Below are 17,111 nucleotides of genomic sequence, written 5' to 3'. Positions count from 1 at the left end.
GGAGTCCGCAGGGAGGTTTCTAAGATGCAGCATTGACGACAAATCCCTGATCCCAAGAGCCTCTTCATGCATTCCTTCAGTTTGGCTTGAGTTACTCGGTGGGCCAGCGGGAGCCGATCACGGGTGGGGAAGCGGGGCTTGACGCAGCAGTAGCAGGTGTCCACCTCGTTCTGAGCCTTGCAGTGAACGCCGGGCTGTGGCATCGGTAGGGTGGGGCCTCGCCGCTGTCACCGAACGCCCCACGGCAGTGCCCGCCAGCCGGGAGGCCCGCGTGTCCCACCGTCAGCCGCCAGCGCTTCCCGCCGGGCCCCGGAACTCCGGCCGGAAGCAGCCCGTCCGCCCCGACCTCCGGGCCCACCCCCCACGGCCGAGACCGGGCGGCTGGTGCGCTTGCGCGGGGGGTCGCGCGCAGTCACGCGCCGCAGGCTGCTTCCGGCGCGCCGCGAGGGCCGCCGGGACGGGTCTCCCTGGCGATCCGCCGCCGCTCCTGCCGCTGTGGCCGAGCCGGTGCAGCGGCGTCGCCCGCGTCCTCCGCTGCCTGCCTCGGGGGACTCCCGGGGCCCTCGGTCGGCGTCGGCTGAGTGTGCGCCCTTCACCAGCGCCCGTCGCAGCTCCGGGCCGGGAGAGCGAGAGCGGCTGCCGCGACTCCGCGCCGTGTGTCGCCGGGCGGGGCGGCGGGGCCCCCGGGATGCGCGCGCGAGCCCTCGCCGCCACTTCCTGGGTGCCGCTGTCACGCCCGGAGCCGCCCCTCGCCGGCCAGCCCCCTCGGCCAGCCCCCGGGCATGTGAGCCCCCGCGCGGCCCGCACGCTCCTCCGGGTAAGTCCCGCCTCCTCCCCAGCCCGGCCGGGAGGTAGAGGTCATCTCGGGGTGCGGAGGATAGAACTCCTAGGGGACGAAGGAAAGTGTCTTGCAGATTTCCAGGTGTTGCCTTTTAACTGTCCTTCACGGGGAGAAAAACGGAGGCTTAGAGAGGGTAAGTAGCTTGTTTGAGCTCGTGGGATTCGGTGCGGGGGCTTTTGAAGAGCCAGAACCCAGAGGAGGTGCTCTTCTGCAGGGTCCCCGACCTCAGCTTTCACAAGGCCCCGCTGTGCCCCATTGCTGTCCCCGAGGCAGCGAACCTAAAGTCCCCCACGACTCCGGCTCAGGACGGGGCAGCCCCTTGGTGCAGCCGCCTTCCCCCCCACCCCCCGACCAAGGTGGTGGTTGCAGCTTTGCGTCCTGACCTCTTCTGCCCCTTAAACCCCAGCACCATGCTTCACAGAGGCCTTTCTCTGGGAGTTAGCGGGGACAGAGCCGCCCAGGCAGCCCCCTGCGTAGCTTTGATTTCGTCTGCAGCTTCCCAAATTGCAGTTTTGTTGAACTCTAGTTACCCAGCCACGTCGGGACCGTGTTCTCTTTCTGGCTTGCACCATCACAGCATGTGAAGTTCTGTATTTTTTAATTTATTTTGTTGGTTTGTTTCTTTGTGGGTTTTCTTTATTCTTAATAGGAATCATTTATTTAGAGATGACAGAACTAAAGAAAGAAACTTAGGAGCATGTTCTTAACCTGGGGATATGCCTCGGTAAGCTCCTAGGAGCACCTGTCTGTCTTGGGGGAGGGTTGTTGGCTTTCACAGCGTTTGTGGAAGCATTTGTGGTCCTGGGAAGGCCGGGAGCCTCCAGGTGCATGCTCTTCACGTCTCAGTAGAAACAGCCGGGGTTCTGGGGGATGGCCTGGGAAATGTGGATCCAGCCTCCTGGCTTGACACAGTGCCTGCTTCTCCGGATCCATGGAGTGAGGTCGGAGTGAGATGGTTTATGCTTCTAGTCTCATCCACCTGTTGTGTACATTAGCCTCTTTGCAGAGTCCTACAGTGTCCTCAGTTTCAGGAGCAGCTACATTATTTCCCAGATAAAATTCACGTGGCTTCTTGGAACTTCTTTCTCTCTCCGGTGATTGAGCCTGCTCATAAAACTACAGTTTAGAACTTGGCCACAAATTAACTGTTCTTGAACTAGTTATTCAGGTTTGGGGGGCGGGTAGGTGGAGAGGGGGGATTGTTTTAGTATTTATTCTGAACTGCAGATGGAGGGAGGGAAAGATCTCCCATTCATTGCTTCATTTCCCAAGTAGTCGCAACAGCTGGGGCCAGGTAGGCCCAGGCTGGAGTCAGAGCTTTATCTGGATCCTTCACGTGGGTGCAGGCACCCAAGCATTTAGGGCTGTCTTCCGTTGCTTTCCAAGACTTTACGTGGAGTTGGACCACAAGTGGAACAGCTGGAGCTCGAACCAGCACCCATATACCCTGACCGTTAACCGCTAACCAACAGTGCTAGCTCCAAGGTATTGTTCTAAGAGACATTTTTAAAAAATCTATTTGAAAGGCAGGGTTGAAAGAAGGGGAGAGACAGCTCTTCCATCCACTGATTCACTCCCCAAATGGCTTGGCCAGGCTGAAGCTGGGAGCTTCTTCAGGATCTCCCACTTGGAATCAGGGTCCCCACACTTGGGCCATCACCTCCCGCTTTCCTGTACCATGAACAAGGAGCTGGCTGGGAATTGAGCAGCTGGACAAGAGCCTGTGCCTGCATGGGTAGCATCACAGACCACGGCTTAACCTGCACCAACCTCAGTCTTTTTTTTAATCCTTTCCTTTTCCTAGACATGAAATTTGTTGGTAGGTTTGTCTTTTAGGCCAGCAAAGGAGAATTGGTAGTCACATTACTTTAGCTTTCTTGTTTGTTTTTAATGATTTATTTATTTGTAAGGCAGAGTTATTAGGGGGAGAGAGAGATCTTCTGTTCACTGATTCTCTCCCCGCAGGTACCCCAATGGGCAGGGCTGGGTGGTCAGAGCCAGCAGCTTCTTCCCTGTCTCCCACATCCACGCAAGGGCTTAGCTCTTGAACTGTCCTCTGCTTCTTTTCCAGGCACATTAGCGGGGAGCTGGCTCCAAAGTGGAGCAGCAGGCAGGACTCGAACCTGCGCCCATATGGGGTGCCAATACTACAGCATGTGGTCCCATTTTTTACCTGTTCCTTTATGGAATTCTGTAATAAGAGGCTAATAAGTTGTTGAACTCAAGCCTTTCCCATGAGTGAATATTAAGTGAAAAGGCTCCCTAAGTTGTTAGTCTCAGATTGAGCTGGCCAAGGAAGCACCTGAGGAATGTGTTAACCTACAGGTTTCCATTCCCTCTCCTGATTCAGAAGGGCTGGGTCTGTTTGGTTAACAGGTAAGTCCAGGTGCTGCTTGGTAGCTGTGGGATTTGGCAAATGGCCCAGGGCTGGGGGACCTTTTTTCTGCTCAGGGCCGTTTGTATATTTAGGACGTCATTTGCAGGCTTACACGCTGTCTGCTGTGGCATGGATGATTCCCACGCAGTAGGCCTTAAGGCCCCAGCAGAAGGGAGGCCTTTGAACAGGAGGCCGTTGCCTTCTTCAGGCAGATTCTTGACGCTCTGTGTTTGACCTTTCTCTTGCAGCCATGGATGTGTCATATGATGGTACTGAGGTAACTGTCATGATGGAGGAAATTGAGGAAGCCTACTGTTACACCTCCCCTGGGCCGCCCAAGAAGAAGAAAAAGTATAAAATACATGGCGAAAAGGCCAAGAAGCCCAGGTGAGCTAACACGGTTCGGTGGCATTTATAAACAGGCTGCTTGGAGTGCTGTGTTCAGCTGAGAGGACTTTAAGGCTTATTGAGAAAGTGGGCAGTTGTTCAGTCTTAGAATGGACGGTAGTGGGAAGGAGTGGGTGAGAGGGAGCAGAGCAGGGACTTGGTTGATGCCAGCGGTCACCGTTCCTGGCTACACCTCGCTTAGGTTCCAGGTCGTCACAGGGAGTGTACAGGCAGGCGATGGAAGCTATGCCTAAAAGGGGGCTGAGGCCATGTTATACCATTATTGCTATTTAGATATGTAAAACATGTTCTTATTAAAATTATAGAATTTGAAACAAAATCTAAATTACAGCTCCTAATCTTAACTGAGCACCATAATCTCCCTGAGGCCACTGGCATTGGTTCATTTTGATAGTTTGGCTTGCTTGCTTCTTTCACCTTCGGGGAAGTAGTGTTGACCAGTTACCAAAGACTGAAAAATGAAGCTTGTGAGTTCTAGCAAGACTGGGCAACCAGCCCCCTGAGTAGGCTCTTCCTGCAAGTGTAGGGATAGGGCACCCCCATGTTACATTGTTTCTATTGGGTTTTTAAGCAACCCTTTGCAGGAAAAGGAGGCCAGCTGAAGCTGCTTCCAGATTTCTGGAGAGGGAGTAGCTGCTTACTCTGGACCAGTTGTGATGCCCTCTTCCCAGACACCATCAGGAGGATTATTTAAAAAAAATTTTTTTTACTGGCTGTGTAGTCCCTGCTTAGGTAATGTTTTGAAACAAGAAGCTGGTTCTTGGATCAGTGTCTTTACTAGCAAACCGTAACACGTAGCACTTAGTGGTTGACTAAGGGAAACCCTAAAAGAAGCCCTTGCTTCCTCAGGTCTGCGTACCTTCTGTACTATTACGACATCTACCTGAAAGTGCAGCAGGAGCTCCCGCACCTCCCTCAGTCCGAGATTAACAAGAAGATCAGCGAGAGCTGGCGGCTGCTCAGCGTGGCCGAGAGGAGTTACTACTTGGAGAAGGCCAAACTGGAGAAAGAAGGCTTGGATCCTGTGAGTCACTGCTTCGCTGCTGAGGAAGGTGGGGGGGGTGGGGAACGGGACACCAGCCCCCTACTTTCCCTTTTGTTTTTACCTTTATCCTTTTCTGTCTTGAATGTGTGGTTACTGTTTCCATTTTGAGAGGCCTTTGGTTCAGCAGCCCAGGGCGGAGACACGCCCTGAGTGCCCCATAGTGAAAATCTTTTCTGAATCTCAGTGTCACAGGGACCCCTTACCGTCACAGGTAGCTGGTATTTTCCTTTCATGTATTGGTTTCCCTGGACATGGCTGTGACATCGTGAATTTTCGTGTGACAGATGTAATTGGGGTATAGTCAATTCATGCTCTCCAGTGTCACTAACCTGGAGTTAGGCTTGCATGGTTACAGGTAATTAGAACTGCTTCATGCAGCCCTGCATTCCGCTGTTACTGTTGGTGGTTGTGAACTAATCTGGAAGCAGAACTGCAAGGTTAGAGATGAAGGTGGTGGATGCTGAGGCTTTGAGGGCTTAGATTAAGGAACTAACAAACTTTCTGTCAACCATTTGGGTATTTCTAGTTCACAGCAACAAAATGCAGACAGTTGTTCAAATTGCTGTTTATAAGCTGAAATTCCTGCTGGAAAAATTACCTTGATATTGCAAGCTGAGACATTTTAACCCAAACACCTTTTTTCGGTTGAAGCAGTTGTTTCTAACTTCCTTCTTAAGGAATAGAGCAATGCCTCTTAGGGAATGCAGCAGCTAAGCCGTAGCAGAGCAGGCTGTGTTGTTTTGTCGGTGTCCCCCTGCTGCCACCTCTAGGTTGACCTGGGAGATGACTTGCAGTCTGCACTCTGGCTCAGCAGTGACTCTGGATCCCTTTGGAAAGAGCAGAGGTGGAGTCTAGGGAATGCACACCTGTTCCCCTTCACTCCCCAATTAGAAGGCATTTTTGAGCCTGGCACAATACCTAGTGGCTGGGGTCATCACCTTGTACATGCCAGTATCCCATTTGGGTGCCTTTTTGTGTCCTGGCAGCCCCACTTCCCATTCAGCTCCCTGCTTGTGGCCTGAGAAGGTAGTCGAGGATGGCCTAAGGCTTGGGACCCTGAACCCACGTGGAAGATCTGGAGGAGGCTCCTGGCTCCTAGCCTCAGATTAGCTCAGCTCTAGCTGTTCGGCCACTTGGGGAGTGAGTCATCAGACGGAACATCTTCCTCTCTGTCTCCTCCTCTCTGTGTATCTTTCCAATAAAAATAAAAATAGATTTTTTTTAAAGAAGGCATTATTTTTGTCCATGCTGAAAACATTTTTTCTAATCCCAGAATAATTTGGTTTTTAAGACTTGACAAAGTAGATCTTTGTAAGATTGAAAAATTCTGAAATTTTCTGGTGAGCCTTCTAGTCCATAAGCTTTGTATCTGCCACCATCTCCATGTCTACCAGCAGGAATAGATTGGCTGTGGTGCTGGTAGGCTGAGTCACTTTACTCAGCTGTAGAAATGGTATCTTCTCTTAATGTTTAAAATAGTTAATGCAGGTCGCCTGAGTCCTTGGTATATCCCACATTGGTCAGTAGGCAACATCCTTTAATAGATTATTCCATAGCCATATGTTAAGAAAAAGTGGCACTGTTGAGCGTGTGGAATAGATTAGAACTGCGTGAAGCTTTCCACGCACTCCTTGGGTTCTTGCACGTGCCGAGACCCTGCTGCCTGCATGAAGGGCATCTGGGAGCCCCAGAGTCGGGCTTTGTGGACAGCGCTTCAGGGCTTCAAGCCCAGAGCCTGTGGTTCCAGCGTTACTCCTTCCAGGCTGTACAACCTTCAGCCTGGCCAGTCTGTGTCTGTGCTTGGATTTACTAAGCCCAGACCATCCTAGGTGCCTCTGGTTAGCCTTGCCTTGTTGTCCTAACCTCTCTGCTTCAAAGGGTGACTTGAGAATGTCATTTCCGCATTACCTCTTGAGTAAATGTTCCATAAAGAATTCTGTCTGCTTTCATATTTCATCTGAATGCTGCTTTTCATTTTACACCTCTGTGCGCTTCCTCTGTGCCTTGGCTTCAACTTCTTTCTTTGAGTTAAGGCTCCTAGTAACTGACTATAGCACTCCCTTTAGATGTTCCTTCTGAAAGTTTTTTCTGTTCTATTTCATTTCATTTGTCACTCAACTGTTTACTTTGAACTTTGGTTTTCCTTGTTGGGTGATTTTGATTTAAATAGAAAAGCAAAATAGGAAACAAAACTGCCCTTGTTGTGGTGCCAATTGGTCACACTGTTTGTGTTTCTAGCACCTGGTGGTCTTGTCCTCAGGAGACTTGGTCTGAAATGCTGGCTTGAGTATGTATATATTTTATGTTTTGGAGAAGTTCCCCTCCCTGAGCTTTGGCCTCAGTTTTCCTTTGTTAATTGAGAATAATTATAGTGCCTAACCTAATTGCGCTGTTTTTGAGGTGAAATTGGGTATTGGATTCAAAAACAGTTTCTAAACCTACAGATGCTGGATTAGTGTTAATGTTTGTGCTTCCCCCGACCCTACTTCATATGTCCAGGACCATATCAAACAGCCCCTAGGTATATACTTTTTCTCATGAGGCCACCCTTTGCTTTGTAATCTGTTCATCTCCTTTGTAAGTAAGTCTTGCAGCCCTGAGTTCAGTTGGCCAGTTGAGTTATATTTTTGTGCCTTTTGGGGTTTTATTGAATGTTATATGTCCTGGTATTCAAACTTTCTACTTTGCAGTCCTAAGCTGTCGGCATTCAGAAGGAACTCAACAGGTTGCGCTTTCTCATTTTATAGATGAGCTCCTGAGGTCTTGGAGGAAACAGGATTTGTCCTGACGCAGGGTTCTAGCCCAGAATTCAAGTCAGGTTGCCTGTTTCCTGTGTGACTGAAATACATTGGCTGAATTTGTGACTCAAGTGATGGTGATATTGCTCTTGTTAGAAGTTGACCCTATCTGAGCTAGGTCAGGAGGGTGGAGTGTTTTTAGTCCCTCTCATATATGCAAATGTGCACTAGCGGATCTGTTTGGTGTTGGTGTGGCCTCAGTGCATTGATTTCTGCTTGTTTCCCTCCTCAGAACTCTAAGCTCTCTGCACTGACCGCTGTGGTTCCGGACATCCCAGGTTTCCGCAAGATCCTCCCCCGCTCCGATTACATCATCATCCCCAAGAGTAGCCTGCAGGAGGACCGGAGCTGCCCTCAATTAGAGCTGTGTGTGGCTCAGAACCAGGTGTCCCCTAAAGGAGCTCCTCTGGTATCCAGCACTGCCCCAGAGACAGTACCTAGCCATGCCGGCATGGCAGAACAGTGCCTGGCTGTGGAGGCCCTGGCTGAGGAGGTGGGAACTCTCGCCCAGCCAGGGGCTGCTGTACAAGAGATGCCCACCTCAGACATCCTCAGCCAGGACGTGCTGCTGGAGGAGGCTTCCCTGGAGGCTGGGGAGAGCCACCAGCCTTACCAGACAAGCCTGGTAATCGAAGAGACTTTAGTGAACGGCTCAACAGACCTCCCTGCTGGAAGCTTGGCCATGCCCCACTCTCAGGTTGGGGAAAATGTGTCTGTGGTGACAGTCATGAGGGTAAGTACTCTGGCCTTCCCTGGAGTTTTGTTGTTGTTGTTTGCTTGTTTGTTTTTAACAGCATGCACTGTGCAGTGTTGCCCTAGAGCGGCTGTAGTTAGAAGTGCCCTTGTGGTCCTTGTGGAGGAATTGGAGTTCCTAAACGTTGCTCGCCCCTAGGTTTGATTCCGAGTTCTCCCGAGATTCTGACCACCTCCTCCATGGCAGTGTAGCCAGGATTTTCCTCACATGAGACAGTGCATCAGGTACACTTGTAGGAAAATGGCAGTTGGATTATATCCATGAGTCAAAGCCAGGATCTGTTAATATTGATCCTGATTTTATATTCTCTGGCGACTATTTCAGTAAGCACCATAGAGGAGTTCTCAACGGTTCTTCTTAAGGCACAGGTGAAGTAGGAAGAGGTCTCAAGGCTCGAGTGATGGGATGCAGATGAGAGAACATGTTTCTCTCTGGCCTGGGCAGTCTCAGATGAGCGAAAGCAGCAATTTCAGTGATTGCACGATTGATGCCGTGGACATGGTTGGATACCAGGCATTAGAACATAAACTCCCATCCTTAGGAACGGAAGCCATTCCCTGCAGCCTGAGACTGGCTCACTGTGGCGCCCGCAGCCTGGGTATAAAACAGCAGGCACCTCTGCTGAGGATCTGTCCCAGGACTGGGTTCTTTTCTATTGTTTTGTTGTCCTGGTGCAGATTGTAGCGGTGACACAGGCTGCTGTCCTGTTTGACAGGGCCACATTTGACACGTGCAGAAGAGTTAGCTGTTCCCTCCCTCGCTGCCTGGATGATCCTAGGTGTCCCCGAGGCGCTTGAGACTCTTGAAAGCCTCCTTTGTTCATCTTCATTTAAAAAACGAAGACCGCACATTTCCTAGTGGGTACTGGCTTTCTCCACCTTTGTTAACTGAACTTCTACTTTTTGATGGCCACAGATTGATTGCTTTTGATAAGTTCACTGAGTAAACATGTTTGCCTGTCCTGTTGGGTTTCATGCAGCCTGCCATGAGGTGGTCCTGGGTGATCGTCACTCGGTTTCAGCTCGGTTGTCCTTTTCTCATTTGCCCACAGGATTCCAGTGACACTAGCTCCTCTACACCAGCCACCCAGTTCATCATGTTGCCTCTGCCTGCCTACTCAGTTGTAGAGAACCCCAACTCCATCAAACTGGTCAGTATATGTGGAATTAATGGTGTCATGAGAACTGTCTTCCAAGTAGTTTTCCCAAAATTTTAGATTGTTACAGCACTGGGAATGATAGGTCTCCAGAATTACCTGGTCTGAGTTCAAGACCACTAAACTACAAAGTGAGAACCAGGAGTCTGCTTTCTTGATTTTTTTTTTTTTTCTTTTTACAACACTTATCTATTGGGGCTGGCATCAAGGCGTAGTAGACTAATCCGTCTGCTGCAGCACCAACATCCCATATGGGTACTAGTTCTATTTCCTGCTGCTCTGTGTCTGATCCAGCTGACGCAGCTCCCTGTGGTAGCCTGAGAATGGAGCAGGGGATGGCCCAAGTGTTTGTGCCTCTGCATCCACGTGAGAGAACTGAAGAAGCTCCAAGCTCCTGGCTTCAGACTGTATTTAGAACCTGTATTATTTCCCTCTAGCACTGTTTTTATGGCATACTACAAATTCTGATGTGGGATGTTTTCATTTTTATTCAGCTCAGAATACTTCCTGATTTACTTCTTAGACCCATGTGTTATTAGAAGTGTGTTACTTACTTTGGAAATAGTTGGGAATTTTCCAGTTATCTTCCTGTTACTGATTTAGAACTTCTCTGTGCAGAACTTTATGGCTTGTAAGATGTGAATGCAAGTCTATTTTATCGCCATAATAGGATCTGTCTTGAATGTTCTTGATGCAGGAAAGAACATACGCATCTTCTGTTGGGTGGAATGTTGCGGTGCAAGTTAGATTAAAACAGATTGATTGGTGTTTCTTAACTCATACACTTTTGTTGATGTTCTGCCCATATTTCCATCAGTTATTGAGAGAAGACATCCAACTAACTTTGTAGATTTTTCTATTTCTTCTTTCAGTTCTGATGGTTTCTGTGTCTTACATACAAACAAACGTGTACTCTTTTAAAAAATTAATTTATTTGAAATGCATTCACCTGCAAGTGCACTCCTATATGTCTGAAACAACCAGGGTTGGGGGCTACACAATGGCTTAACTGACTAACCTTTCGCTTAAAAGCACTGCTCTCTCATTTGGGTGCCAGTTCATACCCTGGCTGCTCTGCTTCCCATCCAGCTCTCTGCTAATGACCTGGAAAGCAGTGGAGGATTGCCCAGAGCCTGGGGAACCTGCACATTCATGGGAGACCTAGAAGAAACTCTTGGCTCCTAGTTGCAGATTGACTCAGCTTTGGCCATGGCAGCCATTTGGGGAGTGAACCAATGAATGAAAGATCTTTCTCTCCCTCGCTCCCTCTCTCTCTGTAAATCTGCCTTTCCAATAAAATTAAATCTTGAAACCAAACACAACAAAACCCAGCTAGGACTGGGTGTGGCTGAAACCAGGAGCCCCCAGATCAGTCCCAGTCTCCCACCTGAGTGAAATGGGTCATGCCGGAGTCCAGCTCCAGCTGAGTTCGGAGCTCGGGAAGGGTGCGTGGAGTCGGCAATAAAGAAAGACACAGACACTTGTTGCGTTTTTGCTGCTTCCTTGCTTCTTGCTTGCTTGCTTTCTCAAGAAGAAGCTGCTCTTTTTGTTTTCTTAGACACATCACAAACTTCTGCACAAACGTTTGATTTTTTATCTTTTACTTTAGAACTAAGACAGCATGCACAGATGTTCAATTAATTTTTACTTCATGGTCAACCAGGTGCTCTTAAAGATAATTCTGTAAGTTACTATAATCAGTTTCTTTAAAGCAAGCCGTTATTCATTCTTCAGAAGTAGCCATTAGGTGACAGCCTGAACTCCAAGGCCAAGGCACAGATGGTTACCTGCTCAACAGTGAAACATTCCTACTACATTTTATTTTCACAACTTATCACTTAATGGGAGAAATACATCAAAAGGGGAAAAACATAAAGATGTAAGACAAAAAGTTTCAAACATTAAATCCCCCTATAACTGCAGCCTCTACATCTTCATAAACAATCAAACAATAATCAAAAGTATATCTCTATGATGTTAATAGAATCACCCTACATTTCTTCTAGTTAAAAAATTATGAAAGTGGCTAAAACAGCTACATTTTCTATGCTCTAAAGAGTTGCAAGGACAGGCTAACCTTTAAGGTCACAGTAACTATATTTTTGCCATAGCAGTTTCAGCTCTTAGTCCCATCACTTCCATTAGTATGTAAAATTCTTGTTAAGCCGTTTCCCAGAAGGCATGCTATATGTCTGGGCTAGATTTCAGGGCAATGGGTAGGCACACAATAAGGTGTCCAGAAATGGCATGGGTTTAATTGTAGGTTTAATTGTACTCCTGTGCGCAGTTAAAGGCCCACTCACCAAGACATCAATAACATTAACTCTTAAGCTCACAGTAGTTGCCAAAGCCATCTCACAGGGGCAAACAATGCCTCAATAGATTACAGAATTCTTAGTGGGGTGCTTGGGTGTCCATGCAAACGGGGTGAGACTGCGTCAAGGTGGTCAGAGAGAAATCCGCCGGGCCCTGCCAAACAGCTGGAAGCTCCCCAGGCCCTGCCAAGCAGGGAGCTGTTCTCTTCACACCTTCATGTCATCCATACCTACTGCACAGACCCCAGCAGGGTCACAAATACTTGAGCTATTCCCGCTGCCTCTCACGGTGTGCATGAGCGGGAAGGTGCAGTCAGAAGCAAAGCCAGGGCTTGAACGCAGGCTGTCTGCTCCTGGGTGCAGACATCCCGAGAGGTGTTCTGTCAAACCAGATGTCCTCCCCTTGGCTCATTATTTTACTCTTTTACTAAGTACATAAACATTTAGAGTTAATTGACTATTACTATGAAATGATCTTCTGTAATATTTTTTTGCTCTGAAATCTCTGAAGTCTAGTTATTAGTATCTTTCTACCCTTTTATTTATAAGGATTTATTTAAGATATATAGAGAGGAGGAGAGACAGGAAGATCTCTGTCCATTGATTCACTCCTCAAGTGGCAACAGCAGCCAGAGCTGGGCCAATCCAAAGCCAGGAGCCCAGAGCTCCTATGTAGGGTCCCAAGACTTTGGATTTTCCTTGACTGCTTTCCCAGGCTACAGGCAGTGAGCATGATGGGAAACGGTGCTGCTGGCATTAGAACTGGCACCCATATAGAATCCCAGCATGTGCAAGGCAAGGACCTTGGCCGCTAGGCTACTGCCCCGGGCCCATAACTAAAAAAAAAAAAAATTTAAGGGGCCTGGTGTTGGATGTAGCAGATAAAGCCACTGCCTACAATTCCGGGATCTCATATGGGTGCTGGTTCGTATTTGTGCTGCTCCACTTCCCTGTCTAGCTGCCTTGCTAATGGTGTAGGAAAAGTAAGGGAAGGTGGCCCAAGTACCTGGGCCTTTGACACCCCCATGAAGAATCAGAAGAAGCTCCTAGTTTTGGTCTGGCCTAGCCATGGATATTATGGCCATCTGGAAAGTGAAATAGCAGATGGAACATTTTCTGTCTCAGTCACTTCCTTCCTTGCTCCCCTCCCACTCTCATAACTCTGTCAAATAAGCAAATCTTTTAAAGAAAATTATGGGGAAAAAAAGAAAATTATGTAAGAAAAGTGCTCATGAATATGTTCTCATGCATTGTTTTACAAATGCGCAGAACTGGGCCAGGCTAAGCGTGGGAGCCAGGAATTGACACCATGTCTCCTTTGTGGGTAGCAGGAATCTAGTTACCTGCACTGCCTCCTCCTGGGGTCTGCATTAGCAGGAAGCTGGAGTCCAGAGCAGGAGCCCAGTCTAGAGCCAAAGCGCTCTGCTTTCTGACATCTTCACCACCACACTAAATAGCCCTAGGTTATGTATTCTCTTTCTCTTAAAATATGATAATTTATTTGAAAGGCAGAGCTTTCAGAGTTCTCCCATCACTAGTTTACTCTCCAAATGGTTGTAACAGCCGGATCTGGATGAGGCTGGAACCAGGAGGAGAAACACTACCTGGGTCTCCCACATGGATAGCTGCAGCCCAAGCATTCAGACCAGCTTCCATTGCCTAGCCAGTCACGAGGGTGAGAAGCTGGATTGAACTAGCACTCAGATGTGGGATGCTGACATTGCAAGTTGCTGCCTAGCCCATTGAGCCACAACGCCAACTTTCTTATACAAAAATTGTTTAGGGGCTGCTGTTGTCTAATGGTGGTCAAGCCAGCAACCTGTACCAAGTGGGGTTCAAGTCCCTACTGCTCTCTCCATTTCTGAATCAGTACGTTGCTCATGTCTCTAAGAAGGCAGCAAACAACTTGTCACCCACAGGGGAGACCTGGGTAGAGTTGTTAACAGCCATTTGGGAAGTGAACTAGCAGATGGAAGATCTCTGTCTCCCTCTCTGTCAGCCTGCCTCTCAAATAAATATATCTTTAAAAAAGAAAAGACACCTTTGCAGGATCCTAGAATGTAAACAGCTGCTGCAGCTGAATTTGTAGAAAACCTCCTGGAAATGACTGTTTTTTTCAAGTGAAGGCAAACCTATGAAAGAGGAAGAACAGGGCAGTTTACAGAGAAGATGGAACCCAAAACCTAACCACTGTCCTTGCTGCCATTACACTCACGCTCCCTCTTGACTTGGTACCACCGTGGTAACTGCCTTTTCTTCCTGGCACAGATGGTTGGTACCATTTGGGTATTCCCCCAGGAAAGCTTTTGCTTCATAGAGCAGCTATGGAAGCCAGGATTATAAAGTTTGTATAATATTAGATTAGTAAGCATTCATAAGTGATAAACTGAGATGGGGAGTATTCTTCTCTATTTTAATCTCGAAGTGGAGCTTGGCTAATAAGTGAGTTTCTGTTGTAGTAAGGATGTGGTGACCATGACCTTTGTAATACGTGTTGCTGGAAAGGGAGATCAGTGACTGCCTTGATTAACGTGCATTATTACAGGTGGAATTCTGTTGCATGCGAAGAACTTGGTTTCTACTCCTGGATCTCTTTCTTATCCAGTTGAACATGGGTCTGTTTTATGTCTCTGAATCCTAGGTTCTCCTATGTTTAGTAAGAATGCAAAGGAAGGAAAAAAAAATTTTGGGAGGGGGGTGTATTATAGTCCTCAGAGACAGAGAACGTATGGAGTAGCTGAGTGCAGAGAAAGAATCTGGGACCAGGAATCAGAGATCTGGGTTCTAGATATGGCTTTGCCCTGGAGTCAGTGTTAACCTCCGGCAAAATATTTAACAACGAAGACCTTGGTATTACTAATACTTAATAGCATTGCTGGGAGTATTAAATGAGGTACTGGTTAAACGTTTCTCTCTGTCTGATGCCTCATCAGTAGCAACTATCACATCATTCTTCTAGTGGCTGTGAAAGTCTTCTCATTTGAGCTGTTTTTTTTCCATTTTTAACCAATGGATATTGTACTTAGGACCTTTCCAATTGTGACCTACGAGGATACTGCCATTTGGGTGTCTTGGAGGCCAGAGTGTCCTCCTGGTGCTGTTATGGTTGTGATGGCCATCAGACTGTGAATGAGAACGGATGGTCGTGTTGATTCTAATAAATTCTTCATTTGCAGACCACCACATACACTCGCCGGGGCCATGGCACCTGCACCAGCCCAGGATGCTCCTTTACGTATGTCACCAGGCACAAACCACCGAAGTGCCCTGCCTGTGGGAACTTCCTGGGAGGGAAGTGGATCCCAAAGGTAAGTTATACTGGCCATTGCTACTTTGGAAACTCCATAGAATTCGTTTTCTGTTGCTCTTGGGAACAAGTGACTTTAAGGTTAACAATTTTCTGACTGTACAAGTGAATTTTTTTAAGTGAATCATTTTTATTATAAACATTTTGTTTAAAAAAGAATTGAGAAAAGTCATTATTAGTTTGCAATATTTTATTCTACTTTCCATAAATTGTCGTCTTTTTCATATAACATATGCCATTAAATATTCTTTTGAAGCACTATCCTCATTTGTGGCATGATTTGCCATAATTCACCCATTTCCTGTTAAGATCAATGTTAACAGTGTGCCCTCTGTATTGTCTTGGTTATTCTTGAGATGGACGACTACAAATCCTTTTCGGTCTCATTAGAAGTGGAAGTTCTAGGTGCTAGTATTGAGGCACGGTAACTTAAGCCACCATCTGGGATGCCTGCTTCTCAGATTGCAGTGCCACTTTGAGTCCTGGCTGCTCCACTTCCAATCTGGCTTCCTACTAATGAGCCTGGGAAGGCAGTGGATGAAGACCCATGTTTTCCCGCCCCTGCCAGCCACGTGGGAAACCTGGATAGAGTTCTTGGCTGTGGCCTGCTCCAGATTTGGCTGTTGAGTCCATGTAGGGGTAAGGGTGGGGAGGAGTGAACAAGCTGCCAGTAGATCTCTTCCTCCTTCGCTTTCACTCATCCCTCTCTCTATTTATGTCCCTCTCCCTCTGATTCTTTCAGTCTGCCTTTCAGGTAAGTAGGTAGCTGGCTAGATAGATACATAGATTCCAAAAAGAAAAACACGTCTCTAACCTGAGAGTCAGGGTAGTATGACTTGACAGTGCAGGACTATCTACCTACTTACGTCTGTTTTTCTATACTCATTGATTATTCTGTCTGATGTAACCATTTTTCAGTGCTACCTAGCTCAGTGTGTGTGCACTCATTCATTCATTCATTATTACATATTTGAAAGGCAGAGTTACAGAAAGGAAGAGACAGAGTGATCTTCCATCTACTGGTTCACTTATCTGAATATCCAGGACTGGACTAGGTGGGAGCCAGGAACTTCATCTAGGTGCCTTAATGGGTGGTACAGGCCCAAGCAGTTGGACCATCTTCCACTGCTTTCTCAAGGCATATAGGCGGGGAATTTGATTGGAAGAACAAGGACTCTGTCTAATCGGGGTCTGTATGGGATGCTGGTATTGTAGGTGGTAATGTAAATGACTGCCACAGCACTGACCTCATGGAAACAGTCCTGTGCTTCCTTAAGGAAGAATGCCTATTTTCCCAAGTATTTTGATACTTTTCATTTACAGCTGTCACTGTTTAACATTGATCTGTTGACATCATGTTGAGCTTCTTTGCGACCCTTGCATTACACAGCCCTTGCTCTTAGAAGATAAGAAATAAGCATCATAGCTCTAATGCTGTGTAGTTCAGTATAGTGTGTTTTCTCTGTTGTAAGAAAAGGCAGTGTTGGATATTGTTTTTATAAAAATTACCTGGGTTAGCTATGTGGTTGTCATGTGTTTAATTTAATGCAATCCAGGATGACTTTTGATTTATTTAAATTACAGTATGTATTTATCTTGAGTGATAACTCACATATGCATATGGAGACACATATAAAATATAATTGCTAATAGATGATATAACTGCAAAGTAGAATTTTTTAAATATTCGTTTATTTTTATTGGAAAGTCAGATATGTATAAAGAGGAGGAGAGACAGAGAGAAATATCTTCCGGCCAATGATTCACCCCCCAAGAGACCACATCAGCTGGTGTTGCACTGATCCAAAGCCAGGAGCTCTTCCGGGTCTCCTGTGCGGGTGCTGGGTCCCAAGGCTTTGGGCCGTCCTTAACTGCTTTCCCAGGCAACAAGCAGAGAGCTGGATGGGAAGTGGGGTTGCCGGGATTGGAACCGGTGCCCATATGGGATCTCGGCATGTTCACAGCGAAGACTTTACCTGCTAGGCCACGGCGCTGGACCCTGCAAAGTAGAATTTATAATTATTAGTCAGTGGTTTGAAATATTCCTGTGATTATACTGACAGAAGACACAGAATTTGTAATAATAAACTGCGGCACTAATATTCTCTTC

At 47.3% G+C, this 17,111-nt stretch overlaps 1 protein-coding gene across 2 annotated transcripts in view; it reads left to right on the top strand.

Moving 5' to 3' along the window:
- Positions 1-469: 469 nt before the first annotated feature.
- HMGXB3 (HMG-box containing 3) overlaps positions 470-17,111 on the top strand; it is a 58,011-nt gene continuing 41,369 nt past the window's right edge. Inside the window, exons 1-6 of one of the 2 annotated variants that reach the window (XM_040972636.1) lie at positions 470-817; positions 3,467-3,605; positions 4,476-4,650; positions 7,702-8,202; positions 9,275-9,373; positions 14,871-15,002. In XM_040972636.1, coding sequence (XP_040828570.1) covers positions 3,469-3,605; positions 4,476-4,650; positions 7,702-8,202; positions 9,275-9,373; positions 14,871-15,002 — 1,044 coding nt within the window. In that variant the 5' untranslated portion in view covers positions 470-817; positions 3,467-3,468. The remainder of the gene's footprint in view (positions 818-3,466; positions 3,606-4,475; positions 4,651-7,701; positions 8,203-9,274; positions 9,374-14,870; positions 15,003-17,111) is intronic. The other variant, XM_040972628.1, reaches the window with a different exon arrangement.

The sequence above is a fragment of the Ochotona curzoniae genome, unplaced genomic scaffold (genome assembly GCF_017591425.1).
Source record: "Ochotona curzoniae isolate NIBS_2020 unplaced genomic scaffold, NIBS_Ocur_1.0 contig_1, whole genome shotgun sequence".
Taxonomy (NCBI): Eukaryota; Metazoa; Chordata; class Mammalia; order Lagomorpha; family Ochotonidae; genus Ochotona; species Ochotona curzoniae.
Note: the sequence above shows the minus strand (reverse complement) of the source record. Positions and strands in the feature narration are given on the sequence as shown.